The sequence below is a fragment of the Triturus cristatus genome, chromosome 1_2, assembly GCF_964204655.1.
Source record: "Triturus cristatus chromosome 1_2, aTriCri1.1, whole genome shotgun sequence".
Taxonomy (NCBI): Eukaryota; Metazoa; Chordata; class Amphibia; order Caudata; family Salamandridae; genus Triturus; species Triturus cristatus.
Genome location: NC_140580.1, coordinates 265,337,283 through 265,354,194, shown reverse-complemented (window position 1 = coordinate 265,354,194; position 16,912 = coordinate 265,337,283). Strand labels below are relative to the sequence as shown.

The 16,912-nt window shown below is 48.4% G+C and overlaps 1 protein-coding gene across 2 annotated transcripts in view; it reads left to right on the top strand.

Moving 5' to 3' along the window:
* The first annotated feature begins 932 nt into the window (after positions 1-932).
* Positions 933-16,912, top strand: part of HK1 (hexokinase 1) — a 1,728,681-nt gene continuing 1,712,701 nt past the window's right edge. Inside the window, exon 1 of one of the 2 annotated variants that reach the window (XM_085603586.1) lies at positions 933-1,862. In XM_085603586.1, the coding sequence (XP_085459712.1) occupies positions 1,800-1,862 (63 nt within the window). In that variant the 5' untranslated portion in view covers positions 933-1,799. Of the gene's footprint in view, positions 1,863-2,942; positions 3,172-16,912 lie in introns of those variants that run through there. The other variant, XM_085603588.1, reaches the window with a different exon arrangement.

The window sequence follows — 16,912 nt, the reverse complement described above, 5'->3', positions numbered from 1 at the left end:
CCAAAACTTTATTGATCTTCAATCTGACTTAGCCATTAGATTAAATGGAATATGGATATTATGGCTAAGTCTACCCTGCCCTATCATCAAGCTATCGCCTTTCGCTGTGCGATTATCGCTGGATTTCCAGCGATAATCGCACGTTTAGCAGCTATCGCTTGGATTTCTTATCGCTTTGGAGATAAGCATCGCTGATAGCGTGCTATCTCAGCGATAAAATCCAGCGATAGCCGGCGATAATTATCCCCGCGCTAACTGCACAAAGCGATAATTATCGCCGGCTGTTGCTGATATGCTCCCCAATTTCTAACAGCAGCTTTTTACCCTTACATTGGTGGGAAGTGTCTTTTAGGTGCGTTGTCTTGCCTGACGTTTCTTTTAGTAACTTTTGATCCATTGCGCAAAAAATCTGCCTGTTATTTAGGAAGCACAAGCAGGGTCAACAGAATCACATAGGGGCATATTATCAAGGATGGCGTTAAAAATTATCGCCGGTTTAGCGGCAGCTGCGATAATGGGCTTGATAATATGTCCTTGAGAATTCCAATAGAAGTCCATGTTCTGGTGTGAACATGGGCTTCTTTGGGGAATTCTCCAGGGCATATTATCAAGCCCATTAACGCCGCTTTAGCGGCAGTTTTCTGTCGCCAAACCGGCGATAATTTTAATGCCGTCCTTGTTAATATGCCCCATAATTCCTCTGGCCACACGCATAATAAAGTCAAACTAATGGCGTTGTCTTTGAGCGCCTTCATAGCCTCTACTGGTAAATCCCAACACCCCTCTCAACGCCTATCACTTTTACTGGGTCCTAAAAACAGCCTGTTCATGTGCACGGACCAGCTAAACATGAGGGTGGGGCTGGTCTCATCACAGGAACGTCACTTAGTCACATGACATTGTTGAAGGCGTGCTTGTGTTGGGCGGGGCGTACATCCAAGAGGGGAGGAATTGTCGTTGCTGCCTCACTCTTCTACGGTGGTAGCGCATCCTTGGACCGATTCCAACAGACGAAGGGTTTCGCAGGGTCTGGTGTATCCTAGCCCATAACATTTTCTTATTGGGGCACGCCCTTTCAAAGCATTGTACAGAAATAGCAGGAAATTACACGCTCGCTTGTTTTTGTATAATATAGTGCAGACAAGTGAAGAATGTGTAGAATATGCTATGAGGGTGGGAGGGTAATCCGAACCACGCTTCTTTTTTTTTTTTACACCAGGACTCCCACTCATGAGTGCAAGGAAGTCGTTAACAGTAACACTCTCAATGTTCGGGACGACAATTACGCGCCCCAGCAATCACTTCTGTCTCACAACTTGGGGAAGGATCCTCCCCTCTCGACTGCCCCCACAACTCAAGAGGAGCATCGTCATCTCGCATCTTTTCTTTATACCTTTTCTTGAACCCAACTTCCTACATCAATTAACAGAGTCCTCTCGTAATAGATCTTTCGAATATCCCAGTCACAAGACCCGCCTCCCATTTCTACATCAGAAGGAGGGCTGGACAGCCCATTCTGTCTCCCCGGTCTCTCGTCACTGCATCTTCGCCACTCACTGCTCACGTACGCAGCCAATCCAAGACCAGGAAGTGGGCCGGAATCACCCAGTCACCAGCACTGTGTAGAAAAAAACCTTTACATGTTTCTTCCACTGGTTAAGCGGAGAGCTGCGGTGGTCTGATTTTGGGAATCTTGCTCGGCGAAAATAAGAATAACTCATTGCTGACCTGTATCGAGCTGTTTTTCTCGACCAGCCTTTGTCTCGAAACGCTCCAGTCGCCGCAATTAATCTGGAGGGATGATCGCTGCGCAACTCCTAGCATACTACTTCACAGAATTAAAGGATGATCAAGTCAAAAAGGTGAGCCGTGTGCCGTATTTTGTATCCAAGAATAAGCCCAGTATAAAAATAGATACAAATACCTCCGTTACTGTTTAGTAGAAGTTTGAATGAGATAAAAACACCAATCGGTGGGGCAACACAGTGCACTCTACATCTTGTATTGTTCAACGACACCTTTGAGTACTTAAAGGCCTTTAATTTTTTGACACGTTGAAGCTCTTTTTGTTATAATGTGCAATATCTTTGAAAGCTGGATGTGGAAGGTCTTTCTGCTGCTGACGGCTGGCTTTTGTCTCCCTGTTGGCTCTACTTGGAACTGTACGCACTACCGTATTAATCGACATTGAAGACTACAAACACACCAATGGCCACCAAAAATATGCTCTATAATGGATAATTACATACACTTTTCTAAGAGGGCTTTTGATACAATAAAATCCTGCAGGACATCCATTTGTCTTCGAAATATGCGTTGCACTTTCCTTAGTGCAAAATAGTGCTTATTGGTATCGGCCATTGCGGTACGTGTGAGACTTGATATATAAATAGGACCTAGGATACGTTTCCCAGAACGCTTCACTCTCCTCTCGAATGACAATGTGCCTGTGGTTGCTTAATAACTGAGAACGCTTGGCTAGATATGCTGCCTCGACTATAATGTGTCGCATTTCTCCTACTCACACTATCACGAAAAACGCGGCAAGCCCCTCGCCCACCCACCGAACTCAAAGCTAAAATTTTGCGAATTTACTGCATTGGTTTACAGTTAGTACATACCGTTCTATGTATCTGTGTTTCAGTTAGAATGTCACTCGTTTATACAGTGCTGCTATAATGTGTAGACGTAGCATACGCACAATATAAACTTGCACAGTGGTTTCAGGTATTTTGTGATGTTTACACTCCTGTGCTAAAAAAAAATTCTTGTCACTGCCGTTGATAGAATCTGTTATAAAAGCGGCTGCGGTCGGGAACAAGGTGACTTTATATATTGGACAGCAGAGTGTAAAGCGTGAAAAGGTCAAATGTTCTCCACAGGGGCTTGAGTTAGGGGAGGAGCAATAATCACGCGAGACGTTTCCTGCTATTGGTAATGTTACGTACGGGTATCCTTGAGGAAGCCATAAAGGGCAGTCTCCAGCCTCAAGGTCATCAGCGACAGCTTTCCATTGAAGATATCCATTCCCGTTAATACTTAAAAGAGGAATCGGCACGCTTTGTCTTTCTGTCAGCGCGACCAGTGTCGGAGTGGGTGGAATCTGAGGGGCACGACGCGCTCTTACTTTTTAATTTAAGAAAAACAGTTCGCCCTAATTTCTCTGAAAAGGTAACCGTACCGGCATGGATAATTCCGAAGGGTAGGGCACAGGATGTCTCCTGTGCTTTGAAACCGAGGGAGGGACAGACAGTTAAGCCTTCCTGCCAGGGTTCCCCTGAAAGAAATGTAAATATGCACTACTGGTTAATCTGCAATTGTAAAGGATGCTTGGGAGGCAGTATTGGAATCATTTCAAGCTTCCTGATAACAGATTTATCTTTTTGAGTGGTATTACAAGGGAGTTACCAGCTGAGCTGTGAAGTGTGCGGCTGTTATAAAAAAATAATAATTTGAAAAACGTGCAGTTTGGGTATTTTCTAAAATCTATATTTTGGAAGCCTTTTTTATCTTAAAACTTTTTGCGCATTTAATAGCAGCCTATTTTCTACCGTGTGTAATGCAATTGTGACAAAATTACTTGCATATTCACAGTGCTCGCTGTTCCAGGCTGGTACCTTGTAGCACTAAACATACAATAGTCACTATTCTCCAGTGCACCAACCAGAATTCAATTCTGTGGCTTTCTGGTTACACACACAGATCTATGCGGTGCATTGACTAATAGAGGTTTCATAATGTACAATAGTGCATTTTGCACTGATTAGCTTTACTTGTATTCATTTTTCATATAAGCTGTGCGATATTTTATATCTAGTTACCTAAAGGAGAAAGACCGGAAAAAATAAGTGTGTGCGTGTATATATGTGTGTGTGTGTGTATATAAATATATATCTCTCAAAGTTTCAAGGTTCTCACCTGTGGAGACTCACTCTGACATCCACCTGCAGCAACCTTCATGAGGTAAAAGCCGTATTGGCAGACGGATCAAGTTTACAGCATGCCTGTCGGTTCACGCCTGACATGTTTCGTGCTCATTGCACAATTCAGAGGCGCGACAGTCATTTTGGTATGGAGGCCACACCTCCCACTTAAAAATATGAGTCCTCCAATGGGCGACTCAAATGAGTCCGCGTTGGTTTGTGGGTCTTGTAGTGTGTGCCGCTGTCTGAGACGTTTCAAGCCCACCAATGGGCCTCCACTCGTACATCCAGCTTGTCAATCCTCCATGGATGCCTCCACATTGAGACTCCGTGATTCGGAGCTCCGTGGCCCCAAATTTCCGGGTGGTGCATCTCCCGCGGCTCATTCAAGTCGCCCCTTGGCGGGCTCATATTTTTAAGTGGGAGGTGTGGCCTCTGCCAAAATGACTGTCGCGCCTCTGAAGAGTGCAATGAGCACGAAACGCGCCGGGCGTGAATCGACAGGCATGCTGTAAACTGGATCCGCCCGCCGATCCGGCTTTTAACTCATGAAGGTTGCTGCAGTGGATGTCAGAGTGTCTCCACAGGTGGGAACCTTGGAGCTTTGAGATATGTTTTAAGCAACTTTTACCCCACACTCCCTCATCATGCCCCTTCTTGCGCTCAGCTTCGCAGTTTGCATTAATTTTTTTTAATGCATTTCGACCGCTGAGCACAACAGTACTAAACTCGGAGCAAAAAGCAGTAATACCCACTTCTTAAATGTAGAAAATCAAATAATCCGAACTAACAATAGGTCTCCAAGTGACAGCAGCAGAAATTCCAAGAATCCGACGTTGAATGTCTCCAAGAGAATTGTGTCAGAACTTGCTTATTCACTTACCCATCTATCTATGCATTCCTCTCAGTGAGTTAAGCACTCACTGCAGACATCTGTCTGTAACCTACATGTCACTCTGCCTTAACTCTAGGGCCCAGATTCTCAAAAGAATCACAGAACACAGAGCAGCAGCCAAAAATGCTGCGCTGCGTTGCGTGTCAGGGAGTAGGAGAGCACCATATCTGCAGAGATAATGTCTCTCTTCCCCTCTCCCTAGCATCTGCACAGATTTTAGCTGTTGTGCACCAGGCACACACCTTAGAGCAGAGGTCTTCAAACTTTTGGGTGCCAAGACCCCCCCTGTCAACGTTTTCAGTCGTAAGGACCCCCTCCTGATAAACATTTCTAAACCTGTAGGCAGGGCTTCTGGAAATAAGACGCAGGTGAGGACCAAATTACATGACAGGCTTGACTAAATTGTGTGGGAAGAAAATTTAAATAATGTTATGTGATGCAGCGTTATTTTGGGATAGAATTGCTTCATTATTTTGAATTTTTTTGCACACAGTAACACTGAGGAAAGATTTCACCCCATCAGTACCAGTTTATAACCAAAATACAGCAATTAACATCAGAAAGATGTCTAGTCAACCTTTGTGATGGGCCTTCCACTCCGTAGGAATACGTGCTGCCACATTAGCTCACCCGGCCCTGGCCGGGAGCAGCGGGGGTCCCTTAAAACCCTGGCGGTCTTGTGCAGAGTTGAGCAATTTACCCATGCCACTTTCCTCTCACCCCTCCCTTCCATCCCTCTCTCCTCTCCTCTCCCAATCCTGGATCCCCTTCTCACTTTTCTTTCACCCCTTCTTACAACTTCTAAACTCTCCCCATTCAACTTTTCACTTCACCCTTAATCACCTCTTGCTATTCTGCCTTTTCACTGCCCTCATCTCTAACAGTTTCTCGCATTTATCTCATGGCCTCTCTGGCCCTGTCACCTCCCGTGCCCATCTGCACTTCTCATTCATCTCAAGTCTCTCCGTTCAAATTGTTGTCTATTTGTATCTTACACCTCTCCAGTTCCCCATTCATCTTTCACATCTATACTTTGTTTTTTCACACCTTCTTGAACCAATGTCCCTCTCCCCTGTTACCTCAGCACCAGTGCTTAATTTGAGCAGGTGGTTTCCGTTGCTCCGCACTGGCACCTAATTGTGCACACTGGCAATATGACCGTCTGCCACATGCCACTTGATGGCTCTGTCTGTGTAATTTAGAGATGAGCAGAACAGCTGTTTATTAATTCAATATACATTAAAAACGATAAACTCCTGACATCCATGCCATTCTTATAGCTTTGGGGGCTTGAAATAGTCACACTTGTACAGTGTTATGGTTGGTAGTTGCATAGGTATTGTCATTGGCCGCACATGCAAGGCAATGGGTGGGTGGTTAAAGTTGCAGTGGCCTACTGGTGAGGTCCCTGGCACATGTTTAATTACAAATTAATCACTGCTCAGCACCCACCCCAGTACTCCCTCTCTTCCCCTATCGCTGCTGTCCCTCATCAATGTCGCATCAAATTACTGTTTAGGTCACAGATCATCTCTCGGCTATCTTCTCTCACAGTTTGACAGTAGCCCTCCTCTGTGCCCTCAACTTTCCCTCACAATCACTTCTTGCGTGTCCGGACTTCCCTTCGGCACTTCACATTTCTCCTCATCCCTGACCTCTTCAATCAAATTCCCTCACTCCCTTGCTGTCCTTTCTCATCTCTCCTCACCGAGCACACGGGTTGGACCTGTATGCTCCTCTTGGCCTGTGCCACTCTGCTTATTGTTCCCTAATTCAGGAAGGCACAAATTGTCTGTCTTGCTGTTTTGGTGCAGGCCACACAGTTATGGAACGTTCACCCTCCTTTGCTTCGCTCCACCAAGAATCTATGATCCTTAAGGAAGATGTGAAAACCTGGCTCTATGCTCTGTAGGTCACCCCATTTGGCTGGTTCTCCTTCCCCTTCTGTATGTTTCTCATTTGCCTTCAGGCAGCAGATGGCTATTAGCCCCAGGACACCTTTTGGTAATAGCAGCACACTACAAATGTAAATAATAATAGTAGTAGGCAGAAGCATGGGAGCGACTAGACCCAAACTTCGCGAGGGGGCATACACTCCCAGGCAGGGCTGGCCATAGCACTGGCCACACACAGCGCAACAGTCTTTTTTTGGTGCCCCATCCCCGTTTCCTCCTTCTCCATAAATTCCCTCACTACCACTCACCAACAAAGCACCTCCTCTCTCTGTAGCACCTTTCTGACAAACATTTGTTTTTATAGTGCTACTCAGTTTACTCACAGTTCTGTGCATAGTACATGTTCTTTGTAGCAGGCACATTAACCCTCTGCACTCTGTGGATGAGAAGTGTGCCCATGTGAGTGCACGGTGAGTGATGCAACAGTGTGAGAGTAGGGAAAGAGGAGTGACTGCAGGGTGAGTGAGGTGACCATGAATTTGGGTGCGGATGTAAGTGCAGAGTGGGACGAATGAATGCATGGTTAATGATGGGCATGTTTGAGCAAGTTGCAAATTGAGCAGTGAGGGGACATGTGAATGAGGTGTCACATGAGTGCAGATGATTGGTGTGACTGCAGGCTGAGGTACAGGGTGAACAACGCAAGTGCATTGTGATTGCAGAGTGATCACTGTGAGTGCAGTGTGAGAGGGTGGATGATGTGAGTGCATGGTGATCAGTGTGAGTGCATTGTGATCGCTGTGAGTGCATGGTGAGCGTGAAAGTGAAGTGCAAGAATGAGAAGTGAGTTCTCTGAATGCAGGGTGCATTCCCAAACACTTGAAGTAACTCAGCATATTATTGACGGCAGCGTAGGGTTTAAGATATAAGTTAAACTATTGCTATTATGACATTAATCAGGGATCGAGGGTGGAGGAAATAAATAATATGCTGATCCTGCAACACACTTCCAGTCCTATGGTTAGGGTTGCCTGCTCCATTATTTTGATGTCCCAGATGGTACAAAAATAAGCAGTCACCTAAAGCTGTATATTTCAGCACTCATCTGTGCGTACTTGGAACAGCAAATATAAATAGAAAGCACTTTTAATTGTGTTCTAGGGCTGCCTCAATGATCCATGACTGATAATTAAAGGGAACAAAGACATAAAAGTCACATTACGAATGAATGCATATGATTTTATTTACAATCCCATTTAGTGTCAAGAGGAGGCCTTTGCAGGTTCTTTAAACACTGCAGTAACTGTAAAATACAAATGTAAGGAAAGGGCATAGTTGGGGCCCAGGGGGTACTGGAACTAGAAAAAAAAACTAAGCCTCATTAACCACTTTACAAAAGGTATGTAAATCTGCAAATGGTCCTTAACGACCTGTGAAAAACTCAGGAGATAAGACTGCAGACAGCCCAGCGGTGCCCACAGCAGCTCGAGCAGAGACACACTACGGGGGAGGAGGGGGGCTGAATCCCTTGTTGTGCCTGGGCAGAAGTGTGACCGGGAATGCGCGACCCCCTTTCCATCACTTCACGGCCCCCCTGGGGGTCGCGCCCCACACTTTGAAGACCCCTGCCTTGGAGCCTTATTGCTAGGGTGCATGCCTGAACCTACCATAGGTTTTGTACTGGAAGGGCAGCCTTCCAATACAAAATACTATTCTTAGACACACTTTAAAGCTTTTCCTACTTTGTATGTGTACTGCACAGTATAGCACACATGCAAAGTCGGAAAAGCAAAGAAAAATGAAAACTTTTCTCCTTTAAATGCCTGCTTACCAGCAGTATTAATTTTTGGCGCTAAACCCCAGTCTACTAATGTTAGATAGGGTTTTGTGGCAAAAAGCACGGGTGGTTGCATGGGAACTTGTATGTACCACCTATGTAACGCCCCTGTGACGCAAAGTAATGGAAAGCAGCATTTCGTGCTGCTTTGCGTTACTTTTCCATTCAAACCAATGCAAATGCCACATTTGCGTTGGTTTGTTAATCCCCAAAGAGGTTTAGCGTTGGGTGTGCTTTATAAAAGTAACGTTAACCCAATGCTAAACCTTTGAATTTTGGCCTGAATGTTCTGTGATTGATGAAAGTTTGTACTAGTCTTCCCTGCTGCTTCCGTACTGTGGAAATGGAAGATTACACTTTCTTCTTTCTGTGAGAGAGGGAAGCTGACATTGCTACTGACAAACTGTACCTGTTATGTGAGAATGCAAAGTGTGACCTGCAGCTGCCCGATTTGTAGGTATCCTGTAATGTGGAAAGCTAATTCTGTTGCTGCCTTAGCTCTACCTGTCCCCTGAAGCTGGGAATCATGCACTGTTTCAGCCCAAGGGGTATCTGCTATGAAGAAGGCGCATTTCCACTGCTTAAAAACATCATATGTATAAACAAAGCAAATATAGAATGTACTAGCATAACCTACCCTACAAACCAAGGACTGTGTCTCAATGTATGATGTGAGATGCATATAAATACCTAGAGGTGGGCCTGATCCCATAGGACAAATATTAAGGCTCTAAAACACGTTGTCTGAAAACAAAATCAGGGTCCATGGTTCAGCACTTCTTGTGGCAGGGAGACCACAATAAAAGCATGTTTACCTCACCCACACACAACATTTCATATAGGTCTGACAGTTTAACTGATGGAAAACATAAATGTTGAGATAAAAGACACAACCTCAACCAAATTAGGGCCGCCGTGACTAGGAGACTGCAATCCGTGATTGATCAAGCCCCCTCGCTTCCCATTGGTTCCTTTGTGTGCGTTTCCAAATTCCCCTTCTTTCTATGGCTAATATTTACACTTGTCCCGCTTTTCGGTGGGTGGTTCCCGTTCCTGGTGACTGGCCCTATTACGAGTATTATCACGCTTCTGTCTATTTCATTATGTTTCATTGCACTTCTTTTTCCGTTTCCTTTGGTGTCTATATTCTGCTTGTTGTGTTTTTTGTGTTCTTTTACGAAACCGCTAAAACGATGCAATTTAGTTGGTGAACAAAATGCAAGGAATTGGACAATATTGCATCTGTGTCAGCGCTGCGCCCGTTGTTGCTTGCCACCTCCTGCTTTGCGCCACCCTCCGAGCTTCAACGGCCCCTCAAATTCGCCAAAAGCTTCCATCATATCCCAAACAAATTTTCAAATTACTAAAGATCTGCGCATGCAAAAAAATGGCCTGATCTTTAATTTGTTCCATCAGCCAATATGGAGGAGGTCTTAACATTCTTGCAAACTCTGTTCTTAACAGAAGGGGCACCTGTGAAACTTGCTACGGACAATGGATTGCAGTTTACATCAAAAGAGTTTCAAAGATTTGTATCTCGTTGGGGTATTAAACATGTCACTACCTCTTTCTATCGTCCCCCAGCAATGGTTTAGTGGAGCGCCTCAACAGAAATATAAAGGACAATATTCAACTCTCGGTAGCCAATAGGTTGAACTGGAAAGAAGAACATTTGGAGTTATGCGCACTAGGCACCACTCCTTGTGCCTCCACCAAGGTCTCACCTTTTGTTTCACTTAAGGGGAGGATGGCTGCAATCAAATTGGTCAGACCTTGTTAGACTTGGCATCTTTTGGCGTGTTTCCCTGAGTTTTTGCTTTCTGACCTCCCTGTTCTGACTCTGTTTTTGCTGGCTTAGTGTTTCTGCGCTCTTTTCTCACTGCTGATCAGTGGTAAAGTGCAAGTGCTCCTGTGGTAAAACGTGTTATGGATTGGTGTTTCCATGATTGGCCTGTTTCATGTATGTGTCAGCCCCATGTAATGTGCACTGCATGTGCCAGGGCCTGTGAATAAAATGCCGTTGGTGGACCGCAGCCCTGGATTGTGCCACCCACACGAACAACCCGAAAAAGGTAACTCAGGCCTGCCATCGCAGAGCCCGTGTGCGGTCTGGTACCGCCATGTCGACTGGCAAGTGCCCACACTTGCCAGTCCCTAACCTTCCCAGTCCCTAACCTTCCCTTTTCTTACATGTCAGCCACCCCTAAGGTAGGCCCACGGTACCCCTGTTGGCAGGGTGCAGTGTATGTGAAAGGTAGGACATGCCCTGGTGTGTGTGGCATGTCCTGATAGTGAATTACAGCCAATTTAGTTTTTCACTATTGAAAGGCTAGCTGTTCCCTATAGGACAGAATGGGAAGTTTATTTATAACATCTTATAAACCTAACTGGCCCTGGGAACTAGGTAGGAAAATAAAGTTTAGTATGCCTGAACTCAGAATCTAAAGATGCATCTTTTAGTGAAGGTGATTTTTACATTCTGTGTTTAAGAATACCACTTATAGAAAGTATGTATTTTCTTGCCTGGTCATCCCGTGTGCTACTGCTGGAATGTGGATTACCTGTCTGGGTTTTGGATGACAGGAGGCTGGGGAGCAGGAGTGGCTACATATAGTCTAGGTGGGTCAGGAAAGGGCTGAATAGACCTGGGCTGCAATTGGGGAGGGGGGGCGGAGATTTCCTTGCACCTCAAAGGGCCTGGTCTGCCTCTGACAATGCCGTCTCCACCTCCTGCCAGGAATTCACTCCAGAGAAGGCAGAACTGGTTCTGGCTGGGCACAGTCACTCTCTGCCTAAGAGATCAAAGGATTTTGGGATAGAACTTTAGAACTCATTTGCACCAAGAAGACTGCCAAAAAGAAGAGCCGGAGAAGCTGTGAGGAGGAACCACCACTTTGCTGTGTGCTTTGCTGTGTTGGCCTGCAGAGGCTGCTTCTGTCTTGGGCAGTGAAAGGACTGGACTCAACTTTCTGCAATCTACTTTGTGTGTTTCTCCAAGGGCTTGAGGTAGAGCTTGCCCCCTGTTCATGAAGTCTCAGGATCAGCAAAGACTTCAAGCTCTTCTGCTCTCAGCACTGGGGAAAGTGTGTTTTGTGCTGCCACAGAAGAAAAGCAATCCGAAGTCGTCTACGACGCCACTGCCGACTCCGTGTCCTGACGGCACTGCAGAGGGCACTGCTGCAACGTCTCATTGCGACTCTGGTCTCACCAACGATCCCTGCTAACGCCGCCACCCAGCCGCTGCTCGCACCGCGAGCTGTGGGCACCGCACTTCGCACCGCCTCGCGACAACACCTTGGTATCCCAGACGATGCCGCTCCACGCCGAAATCTACGCCGCTGCTTGCACTGTGGTTCGAGGGCACAGCTCGTAAAGTTACATGACGCACTGCCCTCATCCCGTACTGCAGCCTTGGCCTGCCGGCGCCATCGACTACAGTTCGTCAGCCAACAACAGCGCTTCAGCGACGACGACGCTGCTGCTTGCACCACGGCTTGCCAGCACTGCGGACAGCACCGCATTCACTTCGCACCGCGACCCTGGTCTCACCGGCGACGTCATCTGACGCCGCCACCGCGCTGCTGCTCACACCGCGACCTGAAGGCACCGCACGCTGCACTTCGCACCACAGCACCCGACGCCTGCTGAGGCCAGCGCTCCTGACTTCGTCAGAGAGGAGTTCGATCTGCAACGCGTGTGACTTCAAGGGCCCCGACGACTCTTGCACCGACCTCCGGAACCGACGCCTGCTGACGCCGTGCTTTCGGAAGCTCAACGAGAGGTCACTGACGCCCTGCATTTCTAAAAGGTCCTGTTAATGGGTCTCCCCGACACCGCAGCTGGCCTGTAATGCTGCGGTCGGCCAGAACTGGATTTGTTTGCTCACAACGCCGGGATAGCTCCAGCCGTGATAGCCCCGGACAGAACTATCGACCTCAAGGAACTATTTTTTTTAAGCATAAGTTGATACCCGAAGATTTTTAACTACTGTATTGTGGATTTTTTATCGTTTTTGTTCTTGTCTTAAGTACATAAAAATATTGGATATTTTTCTAAACTGGTGTGGTGTCCTTTTATAGTGCTTACACTGTATTACTGTTAGTTATGTGCAAATGCTTTACACTCTACCTCTAAGATAAGCTTGACTGCTCGTGCCAAGCTACCAAGGGGGTGAGCAGGGGTTATTTTAGGAGTGTAACAACCTTATCCTGACTAGAATGGTGGTTTCTGCCCAACTTTGGCACATGCCCTAGCCGACCAAAAATCCAATTTCTAACATTGGTTGTCAGCAGTGAGGATAGGACTTGCGTTTGCACTTGACTTACAGTGATTGGTGTGCACTACTACCATATCGCAGACCATTACGGGCCACATACTGGTTCTTTTCGGCCTATTTTTGATCTTGCCAGTTGAACTTGCTACTTCACCATGCCGGAATCAAGAGCATCATCTGTTGCATCCCTGGAAGTTGCCTTTGAGGAGGACAGGTTGGAATACTACAATGTGAAGGAATTGAAATCCTTTTGCAAAAACCTAAAAGTCCAAGTCCGAGGCCTCACTAGGAAGGAGGAGCTACGAAAGGCGCTGAGGGCCTGGGTAGCAGCCAGACATGCCAGCGAGCAGTCCAGCGATCTCAGCGGAGAGGCGGAGGAGCCTACTCCTAGGGCACGGGTACTCATAGTACGGCCCGCGGGCCGGCGGCGGCCCGGCAAGCCTTCCGTGGCGGCCCGCGGACCTTACAGACATCATACCCGTGTTTTTTACATCGCCGGTTGCAGCAGCGTGGAGCTTCTGGGGCCCGGGCGATTTCTTTTAAAGACCATTAACTTGTAAATGAGGCTTTGTTGAATTTCACCTCTTCTTAGCGCCCCTGATGCAGGGGCGCTAAGAAGAGGTGAAATACAATAAAGCCTCATTAACAAGTGAATGGTTTTTAAAACACCTGTTAAGTACTTGGGTGCGGCGGCGGCTGTGTGTGTTCTCGGAAGCTGTCTCAGCGCGGGTGAGGTGTCAAAGGGTGAGGAGGACAGCAGGGTGAGGTGACGGAGGGCAGCAGGTAGTGAGAGCAGCAGGTGAGGTGACAGGGGGAGGAAGACAGAGTGCGCAGAGGGAGGAAGACAGAGGGAGAGGGGGAAGACAGAGGGAGACAGATAGGGAGACAGACAGGGAGACAGAGGGAGAGGGAGGGAGACAGAGGGGAGGGAGGGAGAGCGAAAGGGAGACAAACAGTGATTCAGAGAGAGAGAGAGAGGGAGGGCGACGGAGAGAGAGAGGGAGACAGAGAGAGGGAGGGAGACAGAGAGAGGGAGGGAGACAGAGAGAGGGAGGGAGACCGAGAGAGGGAGGGAGACCGAGAGAGGGAGGGAGACCGAGAGAGGGAGGGAGACCGAGAGGGAGGGAGACAGAGGGAGGGAGACAGAGGGAGGGAGACAGACGGAGGGAGAAAGATGGAGAGAGGGAGGGAGACAGACGGTGAGAGAGATAGAGAAGGAGACAGGGACACATAGGGAGGGAGACATAGGGAGACAGGGAGGGATAGGGAGGGAGGGAGAGAGAGAGGGGGAGAGAGAGAGAGAGAGATGGAGAGAGAGAGAGGGAGGGAGGGAGGGAGGGAGACAGACAGAGAGAGAGGGGGAGGGAGGGAGACCGAGAAAGGGAGACAAACACAGAGAGGGAGACAGAGAGAGAGAGAGAGAGATAGATAGAGGGAGGGAGGGAGGGAGGGAGAGGTAGGGAGACAGACTGAGACAGACAAGAGGGAGACAGAGGGAGGGAGACGGACAGAGGGAGGGAGAGGGAGGGAGACAGAGAGAGAGGGAGGGAGAGGGAGGGAGACACAGTGAGGGAGACAGAGAGAGAGGGAGGGAGACGGAGCGATAGATAGATAGATAGATAGATAGATAGATAGATAGATAGATAAAGATGTGTGAATGCCGGGTCTGGTGGCTCAGTGGACGAAGGCGACCGCTGCAGAGGCCTGTGTTCAACCTCATGGTCATAGTTTTTTTTTTTGCTCTAGCCCCGCCTCCTCCCCCACTGCCCCCGACCCCACCGGTGCGGCCCTCAGCCACAAACCACACTGTAAATTTGCCCCTCCGAGAGAAAGTTTGTGAGTACCCATGTCCTAGGGTAAATGTGCTTTTGGGAGGTGGGGAACCCTCAAGGCCAGGCAGCAGTGGCCTGTACCCAGATAAGCTGGAGGACAGACGGGAAGCAAGGATGTTCGAGTTGGAGAAACTCAAGATAGAAAGTGAAAGGTAAGAAAAAAAGAGTAGCCATGGAGGAAAGGAAGATGATCTTAAATCATGAGCGAAGTCTTAAGGAGCTGGAGCTAAGGAATAGAGCCAGCTCAGATGGTGGCAGCAACTCGTCAAGACAGGCAGACAGAATCGTATACATCCCTAAGAAAGTAGGCAAGGAAGTCGAGAAGGGGGACGACATACAAAGGTCGTTTCAGGGTAACGAGCAGCGATACACATGAATGGGGTCCCTGAGGAGAATTGGGGAGCAGGATTGTGGCCTCTGTTCCCAGAAGAAGCAAATAATACTTGAGTAGCTTTGGGTAAGGGGTATAACCTCACCTATGCTGACATGGAGGAGGCCCTTCTCACTAGATATGGTCTCACTCCTGAAAAATACTAGGATCAGTTCAGGTCCAATAAGAAGTCTGATGCCAACACTTGGTTGGAATGTATAGATATTTTTTGCAGGTCACTGGATGGCTGGGTGAAGGGCAGTAATGTGACAGATTTTCAGGGGCTCTACAATTTGATTGCATGGGAGCACTTGTCTAGTCTATTTTTTGCAGATCTGCGCCAGCACCTAGTCGATAGTAAGCTGACTGACCCCAGGAAGCTTGCTATGGAGGCGAACCGCTGGGTGAGTACCCGGGTCCACAAGGAAGCGTTTGGGGGAGACTCAGCCAAAGGTGGGCAGGATCCCCAGCAGAAAAGTGGGGGGGGACAAGGGTAAAACACAGGAGTTCTCTAAAGGGCCCCAAACTAACACCCAGGGTAAAGGTTCCCATCCCCCTGAGATAAGAAGCAAGGGGTCTCTTCAGGGAACCCTGCTGAGACTGGCCCCCACAAGTGTTTTTCATGTGACCAGGTGGGCCACCTGAAGGGGGACCCCAAGTGCCCTAAGGGGGCACAGCCACCCAGCGGTGGGCAGTCCAAGGTGTTGGCTAGTGTAACGCTTGGGGAGGAAGAGTGCCCACAGGTGGGGGGATCCCGCAGAAATGACCCTTGTCTCACTAGGGGACAGTGAGATGGTCCCAGGAAACCAGGTGCCCCCTAACACACACAAATACAGCACCTAGGTGACCCATCAATGGGAAAAGGGTAGGGGCTCTCAGAGACACTGGAGCCAGTGTGACCTCAGTCTGGTGTCAACTGGTCTCTGAGAAGCAGGTAGTCCCCGGGGCATTCCACCAAGTAATTGCTGTGGACAATTCAGAGCGCCAGTGTCTGGTAGCGCAGGTTCCCTTCAAGTGGGGGTGTTCTCAGGACCCTTGAGGGTGGTTGTGACCCCTTCCATGCCTGTAGATTGTGTGCTAGGTAACGACCTGGAGCAGTCATTATGGAAGGATATTGAGCTCAGGTCTCACTTGGAGATGCTTGGGTTGCCAGAGTGGGCATGCGTGTCCACTCGGTCAATGGCGGCCAGTGAGGGTGATCAAGAGGACTTGGAGCCTGAAACGGTGGCCCAAGTCCCTGCCAAGAGGAAGGGCAAGGGGTGCAGGACACCGGCCCCTGAAGTTCCCACGGACCGGGAGGAGGCGGTCCTTGAGCGGGACCCCCGGTACCTGCAGGGTAGCAGGTAGCTGAACTGGGGGACCTCTCTGAGCTGACCCATTGGCAGCAAGAAGGGGGTCCCACCAGGGAGGAATTCTGCAAGGAGCAGAAGGAGTGCCCTTCTCTGGAGGGTCTGCGGCGGCAGGGTGCAGACCAGGCAGCTGGAGAACAGTCCTGATCACATTGGATCTACTGGGGGACTGATCTCCTGTACAGCGAGCCTAAGGTCGCTGAGCCTGGGTCAGCCCGTGTGCTGGTGGTACCCCAGCGCTTCAGGACCTTCCTACTGGGTCTGGCTCATGAAGTGCCTTTGGCAGGACATTTGGGGCAGGACAAGACCTTTGACAGGCTTGTCACCCACTTCTTCTGGCCCCAAATGCGAAGGCAGTCAAATGGACATTGCAGGTCTTGCCAAACTTGCCAGGCAAGTCTTAAGAGTGTGAGGAAGGTCAAAGCTCCTCTCCAACCTTTTCCTGTTGTTGGAACGCCCTTTGAAAGGGTAGGGATGGACATTGTGGGTCCACTGGATCCCAAGACAGCCATGGGCAACAGGTACATCCTGGTCTTGG